We start from the raw sequence: 26,817 nt of genomic DNA, 5'->3' as shown, positions 1-26,817 counted from the left end.
GCCTTAGGGCAAAAACACATGTAGTAAAATTTGTGGGACAGAAGAGGAAGCAAATCCTGAAGATGAAGGGTAATTCTTCTTCCTACAACCATTGTGCATGAAGTGTTATTGGATGAGAGAAGTGGAAAAAGTCCTGAGCAGTGAGACTGAAAAGCATGAACCCAAAAAGCATGGGCCCCATAATTTCTAGCAAGTGTCAGAGAACTGAGGTATTTGGATCATTTTTGGATTAAGGCATAAAAGGAAAGCTAAAACCACCTTTAGGCAAGTTGGGGGAAATTCATGAGTCCAAATACAGAGAGTGATTTCAGGTGCCCCTGGACACCTGAGATGTCTGCACAGAATGAGGAGACCTATGGAAGATTAACAGCCTTCTGGAAGGGCAGCTAGAGACAAGGTAGGATACTCTGTTGTCTTTAATGTTTAATGCTTATCTTTAGGCTCTCCCGAATCTCACTCCTAATGCTTGGTCAGAAATGCTTTTTAGGTATTCAAGTCCTACCATCTTATGTTAGGAATGCACACAAGTATTTGTAATCTCTGGCACTTCAGAGCAAATGCATATTAAGGCATTTAACTTCTTGAAGCTAATTGATTATAGTACTGCAATTATCTCTATCGAGAAAAAAAAAAAATCTTTGTTCCATCATTTTTAAAGGAAGTAGTGATGATTTAAGTGCTACAGGATCAGGCACTTAGAATGGTTTGAGTGAGCACCCCAGAAATGCATGGGCCAGAGCCACTGCTTTAGCTGCTTCATATTAAGCTTGGCCTGCCAATTAAGTTGGGAAAAAAGGTGCTTTAAGCTAGAGAACAATGCTAAATTTCACCTCCTTGCATGTTTATCTGAAGTTATTTCAAAACTCTGTGGAAATAAATTATTTTTGGGGAAGACAGAAAGAATAAAAAACATTGCACACACACACCCTCCTGTGCCACCAAGAACCCAGGTGCACTTTGCTCACGACTGCTGAGACGGAACAAAAGATCAGGTGGAGGTCTCAGATTCTCTCTTCCCCTCAGAAGCATGATATGCACTTTTCACTTTTCCACCACTTCTGATGACAGGCGGCAAGATTTCAAGATATAAGACGTATTCAGGATGGCCCACAACAAAGAGGAACAATACCCTTCCTGACGCATTGTACCATTCATTGGTTTTCTTTTTTTAGTGTCTTTTCATCAAGAATAAATTCAGCCATAGGTAGTATAGCATATAAAGCCCTACAGGGAGTAGGAACATTAATCTTTGATAGTTTCAGGCAAGAAACCCTCAAACTGTCATAGAGTGATGAAAGCACACGAACCACCAATATCTGTGTTGGCAATGGCAATTGAGATTTGCTTGTAAAAGAATCAAATATCTAACAGAGTAACCAATATAGAAGCTTTTATCTTTTTTAAAAAGATTAGTGATGCTGGTTCTACCTTTTCCAAGAGAAAGGTATGGCATGAAGAGAAATAGGAATGACAAAGAGCACAGCCATAAGAAGGATGGAAGAGCAGTATGTATAGAAGCTAGTAACATTGGACAAAGAAAAAAGAGAAGCACTGTGGTAATTTCACCCTGAACATGCCATGGGAAATCACAACAGGGTGCAATGCAATCACAGCTTTTCAACAAATTGCTTTCTTAGATCCATGATCCTTGATAGATTTTCTTTCATGTTGCAGCATTTTAACCCAGCCACCTTTCTCCTTCAGCTTCCCTGTTTCCAGAAACCTAACTTTTCTATTTCACCTATTTCTTACCTCCCTCTGGCTGATCATTTTTCTTGCTTTCAACTCACCTTTTCAGGGTTGCCCCTTCTCCCCTCTATTACATGACTGATATTTTTCTTACTTGAACTGTACTCCTCAGCCCTTTGGTTCTTAACCACTAAGCTTTCCTGTTCCTTTGCTGTCTCTTGCATAGTTGATATTTAAGTGTATATCTCTGCATCTACCCTGTCTGCCAGGCTTTTCCATTCTCTCCTCATATTGGTTTAAACCACCTCCAGGTCGATGCTGAGCTATATCCTGATTATTTTTTTTCATGCCCAGTACCTTCCTTCACCTGCTGTTCTTTGGTGTTGTGAAAGACAGCTAAGCAGCCTGTCTCCCCTCTCCCTCATGCTGGTGACCCTGTCCGCAAACAAACCATCATACACAGGCATTCCAACTCAAGGTGGGTTCTCTGACTTGCAGCCTGGTTTTGGAAGATGAATTTGGGAAGCTGCGTAGGGTAATTTGTTGACTGTCTCACCCATACCGAGACTATAAAAGTGAGTCAGTTCAAGTCTAGCTTGACCTGCTTAATTACATGTTGACCTGATATGTCAAACAACTACAGAAAGAGAAAAATCTCCATGAAGAAGCTTCTATTTGTTATCTTAAGCAGCAAAGGAAGCAGCATTTTTTATGGTAAACTGTCACAAAGCCATAGATACTGCTGCTTTTGTTGTTGTTCCCCCTCTCCTGGTCAGAAAAAAAAGATTTGCATGTAGCTTTGGCCATCTTCCTTACAGTCTTAGCTTTACCACTTGAATAGGAACAGAAATGACAGACATGGACTTCATTGTTCTTGGATGCAAGGAATTTCATTGCTTGGGTATGCTGGACTTTTATATCCTGAATGACTGGAGTCCATGCGGACAATCACTCAAGTAATTTGTTTTAATTCATTTCGTTTACATTTCTTGTTAGGCCTACAAACTGGAAAAGGCAAGGAAAGGAGTTGTTTGCCAACCTTTTGACCCAAGTAGTGCAAATATAGATAATTAATCTGCTCCTTTACACACCAACAGATTTATTTCTCTTGTTTAGACTGCACTGTCATCTTTCTTTTCATCTTTCCACTAGCCCAAGTTAAAAAGATTCTGCAGAGGGAAGTGATTCTTCAGTTAATTGCTGCAGGCTAAGTTTTCTGATTACTTGAGCTGGTTTTAGCCCCTTACTATCCTCTTCCCTGCTCCCTGCTGAGAATACAGCTTTTGAAAGGCTGAATTTGAAAAAAAAAATGTAGTTGTTTAATTAATGTTATGATTAATCAGTATTTCTAGTCCTTTGAAGAGGAAAAGTGCCATGTGAGTGTTGAGTGGAATTTCAGTTTTATCTTTATTATTTTCTGAGATAGGATAATACTTTGTTAACAGTCTGTTTCAGGGGACTCTAAATTAGGCCATAATGAAGAAATAAGAATGTAATCTATTTTTGGAAAAATAAGTTTAGGTTTCAAGATCTATGTCCTGATCCACCACCCACTGAAATTAATGAGCCTGTCTACCAATGTCAGAAGTTATTAAATTGGATTCATAAAGCAGCAGCTTTTCTTTTCTACTTTAGTTTTTACTTTGTGTCCAAAACAGACAAAGATTCTGACAGGAGACCGATGTAACCAGGGTGAATTCCACCTAGACTTTATTCTGCTTTAACATTTCATGCAGCAATGCCTATTCATTTACTACTATTTTTCTTCTTCTTCACTTGTTCTAGAATATTACCTGGAACTCATGAACAAATCTATCCAAACTGTATGGTCTGAAAGACTGATTACTTTTGCATGCCTTTATATGCAGATACTATATATCATGGCAATATGTACAGAAATTCTTCTGCTGTTTAGAGATGTATGTGAAAACAGTAACAGAAATAAAAACAAAATGAAACCTCATGATACACTATGGCATTAAAAATTAAATACAATGCATAGATGAAAACGTGCTAGCTCAATAAATATATAACTTTGTAAAATGACAGTGCTTTTTAAAAACAATTCTAACAAATATCAAAACCACTCAAGGAATATATGGACATTGCAATATGACCTGAATTACTGTAATGTTCAAACATTTCTTAAATGATCACAAAGAAAATTCTACCTGGAGCAGTTAAGATAATTAATCTGTGTATGGAGGCAAAATAACAACACCTAGAACACATATCAATATTTCATATTACTTTAGTGTGCACAATACAATAATACAATTTTTATTTAATGAGAAAACCCTGGTTAATGCTATCTTCACAGATGTAAATGTTTGGGAGAAGGACAAAAAGGAAAAGAAAACACATAAAAGACCGTCAAGAGAAGTCCTAACTGTTTTAAAAATATTTTAAAAAGCTTCAAACACAATTTATATCCATGAAAGAGTAAAAATCTAATAAAGTATTTGCTTTTGTTTTGCAGTTTTAAAACTGTTAGCAAAGACTTCATGTAGCCACATTGTTTGTGTGTTGCACTGCTACTTATCAATGTAACTAGAGCAGACCATAGAAAGGTCTGCCATAGTAATAAAGTTACAGATACATTTATTAGAAATGGGGTCTCTCACTTTGGTCATGTAGAAAGTGAACAGGTATTCACTTTTGCTAGGTATTTTGCAGAGGTCAACTCAATTTGCAGATAATAATAATGTTCTGACTCAGTGTAATCCTGTTCTTGACAGGCTGCTTTGTGTTCTTTACAGCTCAGCAATTTGAAAAGAGTAAATTATGTTTTAGTTTTATATGTTAATTCACTTGAAACTACTACAAGTTAAAGACTCAATACAGCAGATATGCAGGAAAGAATGCTTCAGAATTAAACTCTGTGTTCTCATGGTAAGGACGAAAATGAATCCGATAGCCTTCCTTATCTAGTGCATATTATATTATATTTCGATTGGACTATGGCAGGACCAATTTCTACATTTCACATGGGGGGGGAAAAAAAAAAAAAGCACCCTCAGCTCTTCCTAGTTGTGCAGGTCATTAATAGCTGTGTTTGAAGAACTTGTGACAAATGAATCCCAGGCCAGACTCCTCCACTGGAGTACAGCTCTACCAGAGCACAGTTCTGCTTGTGCTTCCTCAGGAGGCGGGAGCCAAAGGGGTGACAATCTTACTTGTCTATGGGTTGTGCTACTGCTGTTCCTTTCAAGGTAACAGCTTCAGATGGCACCTTCAGGTGAGCTGGTGATCAAGTATTTTCCCTTGTGGCCCCCAAAGAAACCTCAGCTCCAGACATCCCATTGAGTCTGCTTAATGTCACTAAGTTACTGCTCTTTTTTAACCTGAGTCACAGCTGCTCACCTTCATTTGAGTAACACATGGAAGGAGGAGATGCAGCTGCCCACAGGGCAAGAGCCAGAGAGGCCATACCTTACCTTCCATCTGTGCATTCTTGGAGATCAAGTTGGATGGAGATCTGCTTAAGGCAAAGCCCATGACCCCTTGCATCCTCCAAGTTAATCTCTCCCAGACCTCTGCAACCTTGGCTGATCTCTGCTTCTTCCAAAAAGAAGAGGGCAATTAGGCAAGTCTTCCAAAAGTAGTTGTGTCCTCTCTCCAGACTTCGGGAAAAGAAGAACTTGCCAGAGACCATCTGGCTCCCTAACTCCATGTGCCCTATCCAAAACAATCAGAGTGCTATGAAAGACTTCGGGGGAGTCAGAGTGGAAGATTTACATGTACTCAGCAGCCTCTCCAGTGACAGATGGCTGAATATAAACTACAATCCATACTGCAGGGAAAGGATGGGAGTTCAGGTTTGAGGAGCTAGAAAAAACTAAACAATAACAACAAATAGAAAAACTCAGAAGAAAAATAAATGCTTTCAGTCAGAACAGGCAAGAATTCAGATGCAATGCAGACCTCCTAACCAATGGAGATTCAGAGGGCAACATTCCCAAAGGCAAACTATTTCTTCTTGATAGACTGCTCCACTGCAAAAGATGAATTACAACTGCATAATATAATGTTCCTTCTGTGAGAGCAACCCTCTAGCAGTGTCACCTTCAGAAATTTTGCACACAAATATATGACTTTGCATATACTCATGCTAATCATATGCATTTTATTCTAATTAAAATTAGCACTCTGATTATTTGCTAGAATAATCCTGAGTTATGAAATCCAAATAATGTATAAAACATATTGCTCTAAGAGCACCCTGAGTAGCACACAATCTAAGAGATCCTGTAACTTTTCTCCTAAGAGGAATAAGTCATGAGGCAATTTATTTTTCTCTTGTTACATCAAACAGTGAGTGAACTCTGAATTATACCTCTATACATTCTTTTGGTACGCTGAGCTGAATTACTGCCCTATGCTGCAAAATCTGCAAACTTGGTCTAGGAGGCTCTTTCTCCTTCTTGGTATTGCTGAAGATTTCTCAAGATTTTGAGAACGAAATTCAGAGCCTGTATCTTGAATAAAATGCAAGGACAGCTATAAACTACCAGCGTCATTCACTGATTAATTAAATGACTAAGTTCCTTATGTCAGAAAGACTAGTTCAGCTCTGTTCCTGTTCCCCAAAGGGCTAAGTCTATAAAACAGAGGTGCATGAATGAGGTGCCTAGCTTAGTCATGCTTGGCTGTGGACACTGATACTTCTGGCAGAAAAATGAAACAAAACTCAATGCAAATCATTTCCATACAAACCCTGGAATCACAGAACACTTAAACGCTGGCAGGATCCCTGGAGACTACCTAGTCCAATTCCTCTACTCAGAGCAAGGTCAGGTTGGCATTTTTTTTATATTCTGATGGAATTTGCTGTATTTGAAGTTGTAACTATGACTGCTTGTCCTGTCAGTGGGCATCACAAAAAAGTGTTTGGCTTTGCCCATTTTACACCCTCCCATCAGGTGTAGTATATACATTGATGAGATCCCCCCTGAATCTCTTTTTTTCCAAGTTGAACAGTCCCATGTCTCAGCTCTTCCTCACAGGAGGAATGTTCCAGGCCCTTCATCTCCACAGCCCCTTGTTGGACTCTAGTATGCCCATGTCTCTCTTGTTCTAGAGGGATGCAGGCCTGGACCCCGCACTCCAGCTGTGGCCTCACCAGTGTTGAGTAGAGGGGAAGGATCACCTCCTTCCACCTGCCGGCAGCACTTCTAATGCAGCCCATGAGGCTGTTAGCCTTTTTTCCTGTTGGGGCTCATGGCTGAGTCATAGATTTATTCAGATTTTTCTTGGCAGTTAAGGTGATGGCAGTGTAGTCACCATAGTGACTGTGAGACCGCATTTGTTAGGCCCTTATCCTAACCCTCAGCACTAACCCCGAGCCTAACTTGTAACTCTTACCCCTACTCTTACCTTGTACCCCAATTCTGTTCCCTGACCCCAATACCACAAAGCTAAAGTCCAAACCCATAACAAAAATACAATAATGAAAAATGTGCTAGAAGAAGAAAATTAATTGCCACAAGAAATATTTATAATTGCCAAAAATACGTCATACTTTTTTGGCATGATCTCGCTCTCCTAAAGCTGAGCAGGAGCAGTGAGGTGAGGTTTCATTTATCATCGTCTCAAGCAAACATTAGTTTTCACTGTGTAAGAAAATTGAAGTTTTTGCTCCTGTTAGCCATGTTATTTCTGTGGTACAATCTGTTTCCCAGTTTACTTGACTTAGCTGAAATACTCAACAAAAATTCCTGCTTATGAACTAAATCCAGTGTAAAACAGCTGAAGGATAGTGATGGATCTGATGCAACACACTAGCAAATGCCACTGGTCTTCCATTTGACAATTATGCTAAATATTATATTTAAATGGCATCACTAAACTCAATGGCTCTTAAATATCATAAGAGCCATTAAAAAATGGCTTCTAAAAATTCCACTCAGAGAAATGACAATTTTGTAAAAAAAAGATGAGGAAAGGAGAGAGAATGTTTTTATTGGCATAACATATGACCATATACATGGCAAAAATACTATCAGCTTTTGAGTGAAATGCAGTAACAGCAATATCACGCAGCCATGCATTCCTTTAAATATGAGCTCCTTAACAGATATAATCAGCAATACAAAAATATTTGCTGTAATGATGTATGAAATTTATAGCAGAAAAACTACGCCGAACAGATTATCTTTTCGAATCATTAATATAAAGCACACTCTTACCAATTACATTGGATATTTCTTAGCTTTCGGATTTATTGACAGGCATATTCTTATCTTTGAAAATGTTTGAAATATGTCCTCAGTACATATTTATTTCAAATATTAAAAGTAAACATCCCTGAGACTATCTTGGAACCTGTCCCACTTCTAAGCTATGAAATCCTCTTCTGAAAACAAATTAAAGTAGATAAATCTGTCACTTATGTTCAAGTTCTCTTTGTCCTGGAATTATCTTTCCTTTCAGAGATTGAGTCAAATAATGCTCTCCTTGTAATTCATGGAAGTATTTGGTTTTAGATCCCCAAACACATGAAAAAATGTTTATATTAATATCAAGTACGTTTCATGATTATATCTAGAATCAGAATAATTGAGGTTGGAAAGGACACCTGAAGATTGTGTAGTCTGGCTCCCTTGCTCAAATCAATGTAATGCAAAAACATACAACATGGAGCTGCATATCAATAGGTGGAGACTGTTAAGGTAAAACACGTATATCTGATATAACTGACATAGTGGATGGACTGGACTGGATGTCCTTTTGCTGCTCTCCTGAAAAGGCTAATATTCCTAATGAAACAAATATTTAAATATGATGAATATCTCTCTTCATGTGTGCACATGCACGTTTAGTCTCTTCTTCCAGTACAATATTTAAGGAGAATTTTGCATACATAAAGACACAATGGACTGGATTCTTTCTGATGTAAACATATTCTGGGAAATGAACGAACCAAGTATGTGTGAGTGGAAAGATTAGCTAATACAAACCAGAAACCATGTATTTATTTATAGAACTGTGGTGGAAAGTAAAAACGGTTTCTATGTATTGATAAACACACATACTACTATGGAGTCACAAGAGTCCATTAGACCTAAATCTTTCTCCAGCAGAAACCATTAGTACATTAAGATTTTAAATTATTCAGTGTTTTAGCCAGTCCAAAAAAAACTATGCTTATTTTCTCCTGTCATGGCAGTTGAAATTTGATGCTATCAAACATTTTGTAATCTGGGAGAAAAGTGAGCATAACGTCCCTGAAAGGAATGCACTGCTACAGCAGCTGCAGTTTACTCTCATGAAGTTATCCTTGCAGGTGTACAGCCTGCAGGAATGAAGGAAAAAAAAAAAGAAAGAACTCCGAAATGAAGAACAGACTATTCAAAATCACAACAGCAGTAACATAACGTTCCTTATATTTTTTTTCTTTTTGAAAACTGCTGGTACTTTGCACCTATTGAAATGTAAAACCAGCAGTAAAATACAGTATGTTTGCGGATTTTGTAGGTAAGAGACATATCCTTTAGCAGAAAGCCTCACGGAGGACAGCCTGTGGATTTCACTTCTGTTGACACTAGTAGCGCCTACAATAGTAGTGTCACATCACATTCTCATGAGAAAGCTAACAGCAATTGCTGCAAATGAGATGAAAAATGTTTGGATCCTGCTACTCAGAAGAGTTATCAGTTGTTTGTCATTAAAATAGAAGCACATAGCAAATGGATTCTGTCAAAAATGTACGAAACAAACTCTGCAGACCATCTTCTATCCTGGGCCTATATCTATCCAGTATCACAGTCAGCACTACAGATGGTGAAAGAGACGACAGGGGCTGGAAAAATGTTTGAGGACTGGTTTAGAATTCAGTTATTTTGATTTAGGAAGACAGAATTCTTTAAAGGCAAATGGAGAATATTAGACACAGGAGATGATTATCTGCAGAAATACAGAACAAAGCATAACCTATTGAGAAATAATTCTGCAGAAAAGGATCAGGAATTCTGAAAGGATCACAAGATAGGCAGGCAGGCATTGTAACATCAGTTGCTGTGAAAGACAGCTATACAGGAGTCTATGAACAGCTACGGCTGGCAGAACATATAAGTAACATTTTCCTTTGTGCAGAGCCCTACGGAGGAGTACCACAACCAGTCTGAATGCTGAACTTCTGGAAAGATACGGACCCACATGAGTAAGTCCAAATGAAACCAAGAAGAATGTCTAGGAATACAGACCAAATTAACTGCTGGTATCTTAGATTAAATAATACGTTCAGCTACTCTAACTATACCTTGTCAATCTGTAAACAAGCTAATATAAGTTGTATCACCCTTACTGACTGTCTTCATGAATGAATAGACATATGGCAGAGGTTTCCACTGGAGGCTGCAGATCATCAAGAGAAGACAGAAGAAGCCGAGTCCCCAAATATATGACCCCATTCTATGTTCAGAATTGGGTCTTCAAATGGTCTGCTCAAAAAAACTTGAAGAAAGAGAATTGTGCACCGTGTCCAAATCAGAAGATTTTAAATAAATGGTTCAGTTGGTACTTTTTGTGGTTTCTGAATTTACACTAGCAAGCTTCCCTTTTCTGGCCTTTAAAAATACTTAGATGAAGTAGCCTCTTAGGTCCAGTAGCTGGAGTCTTGAAAGGAACCCAGTTTAAGCAGCCATTCTTGGGTACAAGATAAGCAGAGAAGAGAGATGCAGTGGAAAAGACATGAAGTGCCATGTGATCGCAATGTCAAAGGAAAAAGAGGAAGAATTTGGGCCAGACTAGGAAAAAAAAGCAAAATGTGGGGACTGATGTGAAGACATTGTAGCTGGTGATGGCAGACAGGGAGAGTTCAGGAAGAAAATTGAGCAATTACCTGGAAGCCAAGTGAATGAGTCCACTACCTTGCTTGCAAAAGGAAAAAAACCACTCAGAGGTCCAAGAAGAGAAGCAAGTGAGGTAAGAGACATGGCAGGTTCAACAACCTGAGGCACATGATCCAGGTCTTTGAATCTCAGTTTTCCCTACATTTTCAAACCTCACAATTCCCCAAGTTCATTTTATCACTATCCTTCTTTCCTTACCCCTCATGTTGTCTGCTTCCTTTCCTTCAGGATCAGAAGATGCAGAAAGCACAGGCATCTTATCTCCTTCCAGTACTCTTCATAATCCAGGGAATATCCTTCCTCTTTGTTCACAGCCTTCAGGTGACTGGACAAACCTGGCTTCCAGGTCACTGACAGATATAGGAGGGCCTGCTCTGACTCGCCTGCCTATCCTGCAAGAGTTATGCACACCCCAAGGGGCAAAATACACAGAGCACCTGCCCTCTGCAGCAAGATCAGTGTGTGAGTAGCTCACCTTGGATGCTTTCTCCCAGGTTCACTCTGCAATTTAATCTAGGCTATACCCCAAAACTGGTACTAAAGAACATTCTGTGTTGTTCATGGTGTCCTAGTTTACAGATTAGCACCACCATGTTGCAAGTACTCCCATTCATTTGTAGTAATGACTTGCTATTTTAGAATGCCTTTTAGCTGATGATCTCTAGACACTTTCTGCACATTACCACCCCTGACAATGACAGACTTGTGATTATTCATTTGCAGTTAAGGAAACAAATACAACTCAGGCCAGTGACCTGAGCTATCAAAAAGCCATCTAAGACGTAACAGTTCTTCTGCTCAGGAATAACTGAACAAACCTAGAGAACAAATTAACTCTTCCAACTACTAGACATGATTGATTTTGCAACATTTGCCTTCTAAACCATTTAATTCTCTTAGTTTGTTTACTTCAGTAGCAAATATACAACAAATCTCTAGCCATAGGGCTCCTAATTGCAGCCTTATTAATACTGCCAGGCTAATAGCTACTGATGTCTTATGTTTTAAAGTACATTTTATAATAAATAAGGGTGAAGAAAGACATTTGATTTCTGTAAGAATGTGGAAAGGGTTACAAATAAGCTAAACTCTGACACTTAATCATTTTTTGCCTTGTTTGAAGCTTTAACTAAAGGTGCAGTTCTTTTTTCTTTCTCTTTTTAATAACTTTGCTTCGGCTTTGAAGTTTCTGTAAGCTGAGGGTAGCTTATCAGAGAAGTCCCTGAGAATGAAAGATGCTTAAATAGGGCTACAAGCGAATGAGATGAATTTCAGTCTTCCTACGAGGAGGCTGAGCTCTTCAGTGTAAGGCACATACATATTCAATCTCAAGGCAGAAGAATGGATTTAACTACAGTGGATAATGCACAAAAATCCATCCTCAGAACCCTCATCTCAAAGGCTTTGCTCATGATGAACTCCCTATTTCAGATTGTTAGTGGCTCACAAGAGAGAAGGAGACATGCCCTTTTCTTTGGGGCTTGATTTAGACATTGCAATACAGTTTTGTACAAGAGGGGATAACACCTTTAACTCCTGAAGATTTAATACCTACATAGGGAAATTATACACACAGCCGTGTCAACCTATCTGATATCATTGTATTCCAAAGCAGTCTGGTTTTGTCTGGCTAAGGCATGCAGCGTATCTGTTTTGTTATTGTAATTTTTAAGTAAAAACAGGAGAGGACTACCAAAACATTTATTTTTTTTTTATTAAGATAACAGTTTAAACTGGTGCAGCAATACTATGGTAGGGTTCATAGTGGTTGCATTATAACAAATTAAAGCAACCTTCAGGGTGTGGGGGGACATCCAGTATGCAAGTGGAAAGTGTATCAGATAATGACCCCATTTTGAGCCTCACAAGCACAACTGGGCCAGGCAGTTTTCCAACCCTCCTGTCAGCTACTCTTGTGAGTTGTTTGACTTCGTTCTGTTTAAGAAGAGTTTGTCTGCAAAATAAAAGTCATATTTTGCTCACTCAGCTCATTTTGACCAATAAGTCAGGCAGCGCTGACTAACACAAGTAGTTTGAGTGTAGACATGGTGTGTTAATGAGAGGCTGGAGGGAGGCTAGGAGCAGGAATACCTTCTGCCATGGACTGCCTCAGGGTGAGTTATGGTGTCTCAGATTTGGGAAATAAATTTCCTAAACATGCTAACTCAACCAACTAAGAACCTATAACTTTACAGTGAGAACAGAAATTCCACTATTAAAAAAGGAACTCTTTTTATGTAATAGTTTAATATGATTTTATTTTCCTATTAACTTTGCTTAGTGAGGAAAGTGCAACATTTTCAAAGGAACAAAAATGACTTAACTGGCATCCAACTCCATTTTCCAAAATTGACTATTAGTCCCTTTACAATAGTCCGCTTAGAGCCTATGTCATGACTGAAAATTGAAATTCAGTTCTTAATGCACCATCAAGCACCTAAAAACTCTACACAGTAAAACCAAGTTGTACTTCCCCTGCTCTCATACTTAACTCATGGATTTACAGTAGACCTCAGCATTGCTTTACAATGTTATGATAATTAGCACCCTTTCAGACCTACTCACTCCTTGTTAATAATGCTGCTTTGTTACTGTGAGTTGAATCCTGTTTGTCATGAATGATGGAAAAATTCCTTTTAGCTTCCACGAGAAGAATTTTAAGCTGACAGCTACAAGATTTTATTCTGGTTGTTGCAATCACATGACATAATATGCGTTTTTTAAAGATAAATGGAATACCTTTCCATATGCATGTGTTCCCCACAAAACACTGTCCTTCCTCTTTGGTGCAGGTAGAACCACATACATTCTTACAAACGTATATTTTGTGCGTATGTATTCATTTATATAAGGATTAATTTAAAGATACTCTATGCCATTTAAAATGGGGGTAATTTTGCAGATGATATACACTGCCGAACTTGAAGAAAATTACAATAAAGGAGAGAAGAGAATGAAAATGTCTTTGTACGTATTAGTGTTTGTGACCACATTGCCTACAACCACCATTTTTTTTTCAATTTATCTGCAACAATTTTAAATTCTTATTATTGTTACACAATTTAATCATTTATCAGATCAAGTCAGAATCTATTAGACTACATGTGATTACTAAGACTAATTACTAAAGCATCACTACTGAACATTAAGGTAACTACATTTATTTCTATTGATTTTAAAATAACCGAAAGACAAAGTTAAACATGTTCCACAATATTTCCCTTTTTAAATTAGGAAGTTAGTGCCTCAGTAAAACCACAACATTTTGAACTATAATTCCCTCTCTTGTAAAGGAAGCAAACTCCTGTGTTTAAGTGGACTTAATGACAATTATCCTATTACTGCCTTAATTCCACAATAGGAATAATACGATCTGACCATGGTCCTCATACTTTGTCCCACTGAAATTGTGGTTTGAAATTTGGTGACACTGAAGTAATTTAAGTATATGCAATGATGTCACTGAGGTTAAACACATCGATATTGTGTTTATCCACTTCTGATTTTGGAATTACAGAGTTTACTCTGCATGGCTTGAAGTAATGAACACACCAGCTTACCCACTTCTTACTCACTATAGTATCCTTACAGCCAAACTGGTGACACTTTGATCAGATAAGTGGGTGGTATGGTGGATGGAAAACTGGCTTGACTGCTGGCCTCAAAAGGTGGTGATCAGCAGTGCAAAATCCAACTGGCAGGTGGTTACTACTGGTGTCCCACAGGTGTTGATAATGGGGGCAATACTGTTTAACACCCTCATTAACAACCTGAATGATAGAACAGAAAGCATTCTCAGAAAGCCTGTGGGCAAAACCATGTTGCAAGGAGCAGTCAATATACTGCAACAGACAAAATACTGGAGGGCAGGGCTGCTACTCAGCTGAACAACTGGACAGGAACCTCAAAGTTAACAGGCAAATGTGAAGTCCTGCAGCTGGGAGGAAATAACCACACGCATCAGTACACGTTGTGGGACAACTGGTTGGAGTGCAGGTTTTCAAAAGAAACTCAAAGCCTAGGGGTGCTAGTGGATGAGTTGAATATGAGTCAAAAATATGCCCTGGCAGCAAAGGCTGACCACATCCTAGGCTGTATTACATGGAGTCTAGCCACAAAAATGATTCTTCATATAGACTCAGATGATTCTTCCTCTAGCTTGCATGAAAAGTATTGCACCCAGTTTTGGTCTCCCCCGTACACGGTAAACACTGCAACAGTGGAACAAGTCTAGTGGAGCACCACAAAAATAGTCAGGGGGCTGGAACACATGGCATGCAAGAATGGCATTTGCCGGCACTAAGAAGGTTAAGGAGAGATCTTACTGCAACTACTTAAGGGATGGTGTAAAGAAGATGGAGTCAGGCTCATCTTGGAGTTTTATGACTCTTTCAACCAATATAATGAGTGTGTTTTAAAACACGTTCCTTAATTTCATGAAATATAACTGCAAGCAGAATTTGCTTACTCAAATCATTTCAGCTAGTATCCACACAAATTTCTTGGTATATGTATCCCAGGCTGTTAGTACGTAAGGCTGCCTATACAGAAATGTAAATTTTGACCTTCATTGTTGATGCCTTCCCTGCACATTCATCAGGGTTTACAAAAAAGCCCCACCAGTGACAAGGTAGATTTTATTTCCATTTCTTTCTATAGGGCAGGTCTCCGTATTCGTCTGAAAATTCTCAAAATGGTCTCTTTGGAGGTGGTTCTGCATTAAGATTGTTCAAAGTTTTCAATCTGGAGTACTGGAGGGATCACATCTAAAATATTCAATTATTTGGTTTCTTAAAAAAATGACTTCAATTATAAGCTTTAACAAAGTGCTGTATTCTTTTGTCATAATGCGATCCTTCAAATTGCATTATGCATACTATATTTCTACACAAAAAGCATGGATTTAAATAGTAATGCTTTCTTAGATCAATTGCTGAAGTCTAATCTATCATTATAAAGTATTATACATTTTATATATATATAAATTGCTAACTCTAGGGGGTAGTCATTGTATCTTTTTCATGTTTGCATGATCTTTTGCACAATGCAGCCACAAGAGGAAGCAAAAGGAAAATGAAAAACATAATACTAAAGATGATATCAGTAATACCAGATTTCACATAATTTCATAGAGATGTCATGGAGAGATCAATGGGGCTTTGAAGATGATTCTAAGGGTTCTCTAGGCTTTCCTTGGGAGGAAAACTTCTTTATTTTGTTTAATTGAGCCCATCGAGATATTAAGTACCAGAATCACAGTCTTACCTTATGGAATTATGATAATAAGGCCCCTCAGCAAATTGATTATTTCCTCACTTATATCAGATGATTAGGATTTGTTACCCTTTTAGTATTTTGTCACTGTGTATTACAAAACTGTTGCTACTCCATCCTAGCAGTTATACACATGAAACAACAGACTTGGATTCTTTTTTTTTTTAATTGCTTGTGAAGTAGGGTTTCCAGCTGATTAACCTGAAACCTATTCAACTAGTATTCAACAGAAGAACCCCAAAATGAGCAGAAAGCTAACATAGTGGCACTGCTTCCAGCCATCCAGGACAGCATGTTCAGAGATAGTACGCACAGCTAAAGGTACACTATAAAGGCAGACAAGAAATGCAAGAATTCATTTGTAAAGGCTGCTGCTATAGGCTATTGTTCTGCTTTCTGTAATCAGGAGGATATTTGAAGTTTTAATAATAATATCTGAAACAAGAGCCTTTAACAGTAAAAAACATAATAAATGATGTAAACAACTGGTCTATGCCTCAGTTTTTACCAGCAGCCAAATCCTACATCAAAGTACTTCATGAAGAGCAATTATTCTGTAAGCAAAACAGCGGCATCTGAAGATGCCAAAGAAAGAAGAAACCAACCAGTATGAGACTAAACTGCCTTTTTACAACCGTCAAAGACTAAACGAACACAGCTCCCATATTTTGGGAAGGAATACATATAACCCATCAGAGAAATGCAGTCACCTTCTTTGTGGACTGGGGCTACTATTAACAACTAGGAATGTTAATGGTCAGGAATGGAAAAGAAAAACTACATTCAGTTTAACTACACTGAGATTCGGATAAAATACCAGTTATAAGAATGCAGATATCAGTACTACTTCCTAATCTGGCATTCCTTGCAAAACTACTCCCTGATTCTTTTATCTTTGCCATACTGCCCTTGGAAAATCAGACATTTTATGGTTCAAATGTTTAGCTAACAGATGATGATGAACATCTTTGTTGCATACCCACAGGTATTCTACACCCGTGCTAGCCTTTTTCCTTTCTCAGCTCCATGTTCAACAGCTTCCTTTGAAACTACAGTGCCCTAGACCCATTCCTAAGGTCTTCATGTACAAGAAGAATTTTTTACTTTACTCTATCAAATGATAATTCACTTACCATATTCTACAGTTTTTCACTGATGTATCATGGGAAGGACAGGAGTTCTAGTTTCTTCAGGGAAATGTGCTTTTAGTAAAAAAACGCCATATATGTAATTTCTATCATTTGAAAATGGCTTAAATTGATAACAATTCCAGGAGAGAAAGGTATTTTGCATCTTATGTAGAATAAAATTATCTTACTGTTCCATGAATTGAAGGTGATACACAATAGGCTCGAAACATCTGTTTTGATACACTTACCTGTTAATGTACATCTGTCACAAAAATTCGATTTTTGAAACTGCTTTGCAGATACAGAATAATTCCTCATAGATTTAAAGGTACTCTTAAAATTACTTTGGCAGTTTAAGACATTTGCATTTCTACTGTTGCATGTTTAATGCAATATGCAACTGAATTATATGCACTTTTTAGATCAGAACTCTGAATTCCCAGAAGATAAGTAGCACTTCTCAGCATGAACACACTGAGAAACAGACATGAAAATTAATATTGAATTGTTTGAAATGTCAATTTTCTGAGTGAGAAGTGCATACAGTTCAATTTAATTGCTTTATACCGTGTGCAGAAGACCAGAACCAAATGGAAATTGTTTATCATCTCAAAATGTAACATACAGGTTGGGGCACTTACTTATGTGTGAAATGCACATCAGAGAGGTGAGAAGGTACATCAGTTGTCTGCTTGTTTATTTATTTAGTTTTTATGTTTGTTTTTGTTGTTTTTCTTTTGGCAGTCAAACTGAATCTAGGTTTTCCTGTTGCAATATTGCAGGTGACTCTCTTGAGACTTTGGCATTTAAAATATAAATGCCAAATATAGATGCCAGTATATTTTCTAGGCATTTCTGCAGTTTATTCTACTGTGAGGAAAGAAAGGCTGACCTGGGGCTGTGTTATATGGTTAGTATTGTGAAGCATCTTGATCTTATTTTATGGAGAAGAACTGCTGTGTGTTTCTTTGACTATGGCATTACAATAAAAACCCCATCTCCGAAAGTGGTATTCTGTGATATCCTAGACCTGAGCCTGTATTCAGTTCTTTCTGTTGCTTTGAGTGGTAACAAAAAATTGCAGTGCTTTTTCACTAATTGTCCTTGCAAAGCCTAAGCTAATTAAAGGGGAGCAAGACAACTTATTCTGCATTATCAAAATAATTTCTTAAGATTCTACCTGCTTATCTTTAGTCTCCCAAAAGCTAGTCATCAAGTCTCTGGCTACTGCTCTAGGTTCTCACCCAGGATTCGTTCCACCCTAAGATCCAAGACTCATGGTGACAAAGGTGACTGGGGTGAACACCTACATGTGCTGTTTTCTCTCTGCAGTCTATAGCAGAAACCTACCTAACTAGCTTAAACATCACATTTTTATATGGTTCATGGTAGAGAGAAATTGATCCAAATCCATACTGCCGTACTTATGCAGTAGGGATGTTCAGATGTAAAGAAGACTTAATATAGTCTTAAAAATGCCTGATCGTGACTTTGATCTTAAAAACGAGAATTCAGTTTTACCAACCCTGTTTTTCTCCCTAAATCTCTTCACTTGAGAATGCTATTTAATAAGAAATGACTGAGGAAGGAAACCTTTCCTATCCTCTGTAACTGCCTGGTCTGCTTGCCAGAAATATATTTGAGATAAAACAGAGCAAAAGGCAATGCACAAGTGGCTGAAGGCACATGAAATGTCAAAATCTCCTTGACACAAAGCTTTTACACTGTAATGGAAAAATATTTAACATTTAAACTTCTATCAGTTTAAGTTCTCCGCTAACTTATGTATACAACATTAGAAAACAGGCAGTCTAAACTTTGCCATAGAGGTGCTATAAAACTTCAAAGCTAAATCATGTGTTTAAATAATATTCTTCTCTTCACTGATACATAGTAAGGAGCATGAGCTATTAATGCATGACCATCTTTTCCACTTCCTAAATCAACTTCTTGATGACAACCTCTTTTAATTCAGGTATCTGTTTATTGTAATATATGTTTTGCCCAGCTCAACTACTAAACATAGAAAATGAAGTGCAATAAAAAAGGACACAAATTGAACAAATAGTGGTATATATTCTTTCTTCAACTTCTGAAAAAATGTCTACGGTTTGTGATTAACACCTTCTGGCATCTTATGCATCGTGAATTTATGTCAATTTAACATTTCAGTGACTAAGCTACTTTATAAGTCAATTAAAAAATCAATAAAAAAATCAGTGACTCAGCTTCTTGCAGATGTATATGATACGAATTCAAAAGTGTTCACATTTAAAAAGGAAAGGAAACTGTGTGTATACGCTCTAAGTGAGATGAAAACTGCATATTTGATATAATCACCTTCCAATCCATCACTGTATTCTCTATCAATATACATTACTAGGACTTAGAATTTTTATAGCTTTTTTTCTTGTAACTAAAAAAGTAAATACCTTCTCCACTTGGATTTACTACTAATACTGAAAACAAATTTATGGTATTAAAAAGTGGCCATGTTCTAGGATAGAAGAAACCCACGTAGCTATTTATGCTCCAGAAGTCACATTCTGCTGTTAAAATGCAAATGCTTGTTTTTGACATGTTTTCAGCCAGCAGCTGAAAGCAAATCTTTCCAAATGTGAATCAATATCACACTTTGAAATAACATACGTGACCCTGCTCTGAGTGCAAGGCTGGGCTGGATGACCTCCTGAAGTTCCTTCTAACCTGAATTATTCTATGAGTCTAACAATTCATTAGAGTTGTGAACTCTTGATACATATTTCAACCAAACTTACTCAGATTTAGCAATAAAACTTTGAACCAAACACTGTGTACTTCAGACACTCAAATACATATACACTGCTCATGAGATGGCAAGACATACACTCAGCAGAAATTTACACGTTCCCCCCCTTTTTTTTTTTTAATTTCTCAACAGTGGCTGGGCAGTAATAAAGGGTGAGATCCATTTTATCATATTAATTAAATCACTTTCTGAGAGTTTCTCTTTGTCTGTCAACTGTAAGGGAGTCTAATACAGGTATATTACATGGGATACTAAACTTATAGATACCTAGCAAGACTAAGCAGGTTCCAACACAAGCTGAGCAACAATAAAATTGATATGTTATCTTTATAACTAACTGTATTATCAGCAGATGAGTAGTGAATTGAGAATAATTCAGTACTGACACCTTATAGCCTGGAACAAGTATTAAAAATGACCCTCCTTTGCATGCCCTGTTTCAGGACTTGATTCAAAACTTTGTGAAGGCAACTGGACTTTTACCACTAACTTATTTGAATAATGCTTTTGCAATGATATCCACAAAAGTGATGTCTTAAGTACTGCAGCACTTTAATTTACCCCCTCACTAGAATCTAGAGACCTGAACAGATACATGGCTTCTCCACATACTATAAAGGAAGAGATATATAAGGATACAGCTCCTGCATAGGTCAGTAAGTCAACAAAAACCATTAGGTGAAATTGTCCTCCTTTTTTTCAAGGGTGAGTGACCAAAATACTTCTGGTTTCTTAAGACATCTTTTATTTAACCACAAAAATATAGCCCAAGTGGCCACAGAAATTGCATGAGTGGGGCTGTTGAAATAATAGTGCAATATTTCTCTCAATCACCATTGGCCCAGAATCACATTAGAAATCACTGTCAGGATAAGGACAAGCTGACAGAAAGACCTGAAGCACAAAACTGTGCACTGAAAGCATACAACAGGCAATATCAACTGTCAAACATTTCCAAGGCCCACAGCACTACTTCCCTCAGCCGTGGCACTGCTGGGAGAGAGACAACGTTGATGAACCTTCCCATGGGGTGCACTTTTGGGAAGCAACATAGAACAGGTGCTATTTTGTACAGATGATGGTCCTGAAATGCAAGTGGAAAATGAATATGACCTGAACATGACCGGGCAGTATGCCCAAGGAGGGAAAAACAGGTGCTGGATTAGCTAGTATCAGTACGAGATAGGCTAAGCTTACTGTGTCTTCATCTCAGTGTGGTTTAATTTTGGTGAGGAGAAAGATGAATTTGCCCACTGTCTGAACCTTCAACTAGAGAGCACGTGGCACAATGTAGAACTGATGGAGAAGGAGAAAAATGAGGGTCGTTTTAAGGACGGAGAGCGTGTCCTAAATGAAACCCAGGAAGAAGAAATCGCTATAAAAAAAAAGAAAATGCTATATGGGGATGGCTGAGAAAAAGTTCAAGAGAAGGCTGTCACCAAACTTTATCAATGTAACAACACACCTGATAGATCTGTGACAAAACCAAAATAGATTGGTAAATTCGACAAAGTCTAGAAAGAAATTTGTGGTCATTTTGTTTGTTTTGTAGTTTGGTACAGGTGAGTCTGAATTTTAGCAAGCTTTCTGATATATTTGCCAGATGCCTCCACACTGATTTATGGGTTGCTTGGCAGCAGCAGAAAGAAATATCACATTCTGTGGCATATATCAGTAAAAATTTGTCAGCTGGGAATGGAACCACAGCACCACTGAAAAGAAATGCGATTATACCTACAGAATCTTTACTGTGTATACAGACGGACAATTAACCTTTAAAAAAGGTTATCCTAAGGCGAAAATCCCAGTCTGTGAGGTAGAGTTTGTCACTGCAAGAATATGATGCACAAACTGAAACTTCAAAGAGGCACTATAAACAGGATGCTGATTCTACTTAGTTAGAAAGAGCTCATGTGATGAACACTAACAAGCCCCTCCTGAGCCCTCCCTTCCATAGCAACAGTGAAGGTATCTCGGAACATGTGGAATTCCAGTATTCACAGAACCAGACTGCCTACGACAAGTTGAAATCCTTGACAACTGCGGATGTTCAGCATTTATGAAAATCAGATTTATGATGTGACCAATTCACTATAAAATAATAATGAACAAGAGAAATAGTGACCATTATTACCGTTTCTTTGAAGTTCAGTGATAAAAGCCAAAGAAACATACAAAGATCATAGCTCAAATGGTTCAGGAACTGTAGTCATACCTTCCCTATCGTATTGGCATGTTTGCAGTTTTTCTAAACTGCAACAAATTTGTTTTGCAATTATAAAGTACAATTCCCCAGAATCACCCCACGAATAATTTAACTCTGAGCAGCACTGCACAGTCATAATCATCTGGCAAGATAAATAAAACTATTAGGTGATTATTGTCAACAGACTTTTTCTGTCTTTTTAAAATTCTTCTTTGTTTACATCACATGTTCTCTGAATACTCCATAAAACATTAACATTTGGAAGCTATGCAATCTTATTATCCATAATTTGATGAGTATTTTGTATGGCATGTCATATTAAAAGACAGCTCTATTTTCACACGTTTAGCTTTACATTCCTAAATGAAATTTGCATATTCAGAAAGGAAATAAAAAAATTTCAATTATAAAATGAAAATCACAGTACGGAAAAGCTAACCAAAGCCTAATTCATAGCATTAGAAATCATGTTTACACTCAGTAAATTTGACTGTAAAATATTTTGTGCAATGTCAATAAGTAAATAAGAGATTATAGAAAAAAAAATGTGAATGTGGTTTGTGAACCCTATACTGAAAGTCCCATAAAAAAAGGACTAAGATGCTGAATAGAGACTATTACATGCTGAAGACTGAAAGTGGAGGTGGGATCATGAGACAAAATGAAAAGATCATCAGTTATTCACCCAGATTAGATGGACTGATATACTGGCTTCAGCAGTGATTTCTACTTTAAAATTCCTAGACAACAACAGAAAAAACAAAACACAAAAACAAACCACACGTGTGGCATCTTGCTTCCTGAAGGCTGAAAACAATACATCAAACAACTCTAATTTCATGCCAGTTTTATCAACTGTAACGTGAGCAAAAGCTGACCAAGTAAACTGGTCTGGCATGTGAAGAAAGCATCAGTCTGGAGTTCAATTCCTGGGTAATCCCAGCAGGTTTACACTATTCACCAGTCTCTACCTCTATTTGCTTTACAACATTTTGTCAGTGAAGTTGTCACTAGTTTGTAAAATATGTGAGGAGAGTGATTGCCTTGTTTTAACAAGTTGCAGAGCACTGCTGTAATGAAGCGCTAACCCTGAGATAGCACTGAATATAAATAATAAAGCATTATGATCAAAGTTTCTATTTGTGGAATTCTGTAATTAAAGGCAGAGGAGGATAAGTATGCTTTAATGATAACAAATTAAGTAGCTAGCAAAAATGAGGAAAAATACACCCTTAATGTACAGTGGAAGTAGAAATGATTTTGTCATGAACTGTTGAAGTAATTCAAACCTAAGAAAGGGATTATTTTTCAAAGACAGAACATGAAAATAGAAATTTGATGATTCATATCATTTGGATGAATTTCAGGTAAAACCAAGCCAAAACAACAACAACAAAAATAAACAAAATAATAATATTAATAATAATAATTAAAAAAAACAACAAACAAAAAACAAAAAAAAAAACACAAAAAAACAGAAAACCAAGAAGACTGCTTACCATACCATCAGAATTCAGAAACAGCAATGATTTATGTAAGTTATTGTTTTCTTCCTTAACTGCACATATTTGAAAATTAAGTATCTCCCTGTTTTCTTGCTGGAGATACTAATATGCCCAGTAAATTCCTGGAACCATCTTTAAAGTCCATGATTTGACACTTCATAATATTACTTGCAATAGAGAATCTGAGGATCGGGGTGGCTGCTCTGCTCATATTCTTGATCTGGAAATTGCAAGTGCTACTGTCAGCCTATGAATGAAGTGCTAAATCAGAACGAAGCCATTATTCTTCTTCTGGAGATTACAGTATGACAAATCATAAAATGTTGCATGATGTTTAATTAATTTAACAATTCCTTGCAATATAGCATTAAGCTGTCACATAAAATATGAATATAACACATTAGAGAAAGAATTAAAGAAATTATGTTAGAAATGTGAGAATAATTGCTTTCATTGTGCTTATCCTGATGTAAGGTAAAAAAAAAATACAGAAAATAGAGACAGTTTGGAAAGAACATACCTATTAACTCCTTATTTCTGACATCTAAGGCCATGTTTCGTAAAGCTGTAGCTACTGCACACACCACCCGGTCGTTGTCTATTCGAAGCAGTTCTACCAGGATTGGCAGTCCTTTTTCTTTGCGGACAGCAGCGCGGATATACACTGACCACTGTAAAGACACATAGGAGAGCATGAAGAAGAAAGTGAGAAATGCATCCAAGATAGCAAGGCATCTGAGGTTACAGAGTAAGGCGTAACAGAAGCATGTGGATGTAAACTCTAAAGAGAGGAAATAATTGTGTTTATGATGCCAGGCGAATACTTGATTTGGAAATCCGCACTAATTTTTTATGGTGGCAGAGAAATTAATTGATGAATTGACTTGAATCCTAGCACACTTGGTTACATTTTACAGCCCAAGTCTTCGGAAAACTTGCTTTGCAGCAGCATTTGCTATGCAACATCTAATGTTGTTTGTTCACTGCTAAAACAACAACATTTATATTACAAAATATATACTACTAAATAAGTTCAAGAGGTCTGAGAATTCATTGCTGTGATCATAAGAATTAATCAGTAAAAAAAAATCTGGAAAATGATTTTATAATTTCTCTTGTGATTGCCAACTTGTTCAAGAAAGAAAAATGAGACAACTATACATTTGATTTTTGGCACCTTCCACCTAACTGGAAGACCACCGTACATCAAGGAGTTAGTAATTCACATACCAGTTGACCTGAGCAGGTGCAGGCCATTGCAGTGCCATGCTGCACACACCATTTGGCTACAGGATAAACTCAGCAGCTAGTCATAACAGATGAACTTGTATGCACCTTCCACTTGGCACCTGATGACACCACTGACATGTCTTTGTCTTTATCTTAAAGTGAAGCAACATGTCCTTACATGAATATCCCCCCCCGCCCTTTTTTTTTGGACAGTGGAAGTGATGAACAGAGTTGTCTACTTCTATGAAAATCCTCAAAGAGATCTAAATAATATCATGCCAGTGAACCTCTTCATGGATGGGATCTGCACAGTGTGCCGTGCCCTGAACAGGAGGTCCATTCATGGCTGTACAACCTGGGGTTCCCAGCATCTGAAGGAACGAAAGATTAACTATACTATCCACTTCATTCTACTGTTAGCTCCAGAAGCTAGAAAAATGCAAACATGATGAAAACTGTGATGCTGTGTTTTTAAAATCTATGGTTATTGCCAAATTTGACACCTGCAGGATGTGCAGGTTGACTTAGCACAGCCCACTTTGAAACAAGCCATCTATTAGGCATACGCTCCTTCCAGTATTTTGAACTCTTCTCTCAAATTTTCATATAGTCCAAATTCACATTCCTTGTATTGATACCTGGAAGGAATTTACTGAAGCAGAGCTTTTTCCTCCTTTCAGCATCCTACGGCATGGATGCTTATCGTGTCTTCATACTGGGAAGGTAAAGGCTAAGTTCTGGAACCCCTTGGACTTTGAAATGTTTCAAATATTTCAGAAACTCGGATGCCTTAGCATTTTCAGATCATGGTGACCTTTCTCTTTTGACAAAACCTTAAAGAACAGTTACCTCGCACCTTAATGAACAGTTAGATCACAGCAGTGTTCTTCCAGAAACAGAAAGAGTAAAAAACAATTCAATGACATAAAGCATTAGAAAAAGGAAAGCACACTCACTGCCAGCAGATCATGCTTAACCTCTGTATATGGAGGCCATATACTTATCACAGTTCAGGTGCTCACTTTAAAAAGCTAGTATCTGTTTATACTATAGACGTGTGCCCCTGAGCAGCAAAACAAAATGAATTTATGATAACAACAGCAGAAACAGGGACAGGCAAAGGCTGCAATGTTGCGATATTTGGTGTACAAATTCATTTCAGGTAATGTGACTCGGGGGAAATTGGGAAAAAGGATAAGAAAACAGCATTTAAAGAATATTATTTTATTATTTCTCCTCTGTAGTAAAGATGCATACCAAAAACTATCTGGCTGGACTTTGCTGTAGACAACAGGGATAATGGTTACAATAAGCTTTCAAGTCAGGTAAATGGGATGTAGGATTCTCAGCATCATTGAACACAATAATGTAGTATGTCTAAAATGTAAATGTGCCATCATTTTCCGCAGCAAAGCAAAGAATAGCTCTAAGGTGAGAGAATATAAACAAATGGTAGCAGGATTTGGGACTGACCTTATTCTATGCTTCTCTAGCATCTTCTCTACAACTAGTGTATGGGATCATGAGATATAAAACAAAACAAAATCTTAAGGATCAGTGATTTTAATTTAAAGTATCTGCTGAAAGAACAGTATCTTTCCTAGAACTTGATTTTAATGGGATATTAAATACAAAAGACACCATGAAAACCCCAAAGTAATCTTGAGTTCCTTTTTTTTAATAACCATGCATATACCTGACAGTTAAATATGCTGTAACCCGCAGCTGGGTGTACCCAAAGCAATAACTCTTTGCACTTAAAAACTCCCATCCCTGTGTTTTCTATGCTTCTCCTAGGGAAGGTTGCCAGTGTGTCTGCTGCGATTATATGGGAACTGCCAGTGTGAGAGTTCAAGCTTGCAGTGAAGTTGTCCTGAGAATGTAGTGAGCCTCTCTGGTTGAGGAGCGAGTTCAAGCTAGCAGGCAGCATATTGAGAGATGCTGTTGTTCATTGTAAAAGTACATCCCAGATTTAGAGCTTTCAGTATGGATTACATGAGGAATCAGTGGGAGTGGTTTGTTGTTTTTTTTTAAAAAATTATTTATGTCTGCTCCATACCAGAGAGACTCTAAAATGATTTTATTGAGCTTTCACTGTATTATAAAACCCCCCATATTAAAACCTCCGTGAACACTTTTCCTT

At 37.5% G+C, this 26,817-nt stretch overlaps 1 protein-coding gene across 12 annotated transcripts in view; it reads right to left on the bottom strand.

Annotated features, from left to right (window-relative positions):
- CTNND2 (catenin delta 2) overlaps positions 1 to 26,817 on the bottom strand; it is a 645,658-nt gene that overhangs the window by 45,731 nt on the left and 573,110 nt on the right. For all 12 annotated transcript variants that reach the window (XM_080578781.1, XM_080578780.1, XM_080578782.1 and 9 more), the window contains one exon: positions 23,965 to 24,115. In XM_080578781.1, the coding sequence (XP_080434907.1) occupies positions 23,965 to 24,115 (151 nt within the window). The remainder of the gene's footprint in view (positions 1 to 23,964; positions 24,116 to 26,817) is intronic.

Source organism: Anser brachyrhynchus (assembly GCF_964034855.1).
Source record: "Anser brachyrhynchus genome assembly, chromosome: 2".
Lineage (NCBI taxonomy): Eukaryota > Metazoa > Chordata > Aves > Anseriformes > Anatidae > Anser > Anser brachyrhynchus.
Note: the sequence above shows the minus strand (reverse complement) of the source record. Positions and strands in the feature narration are given on the sequence as shown.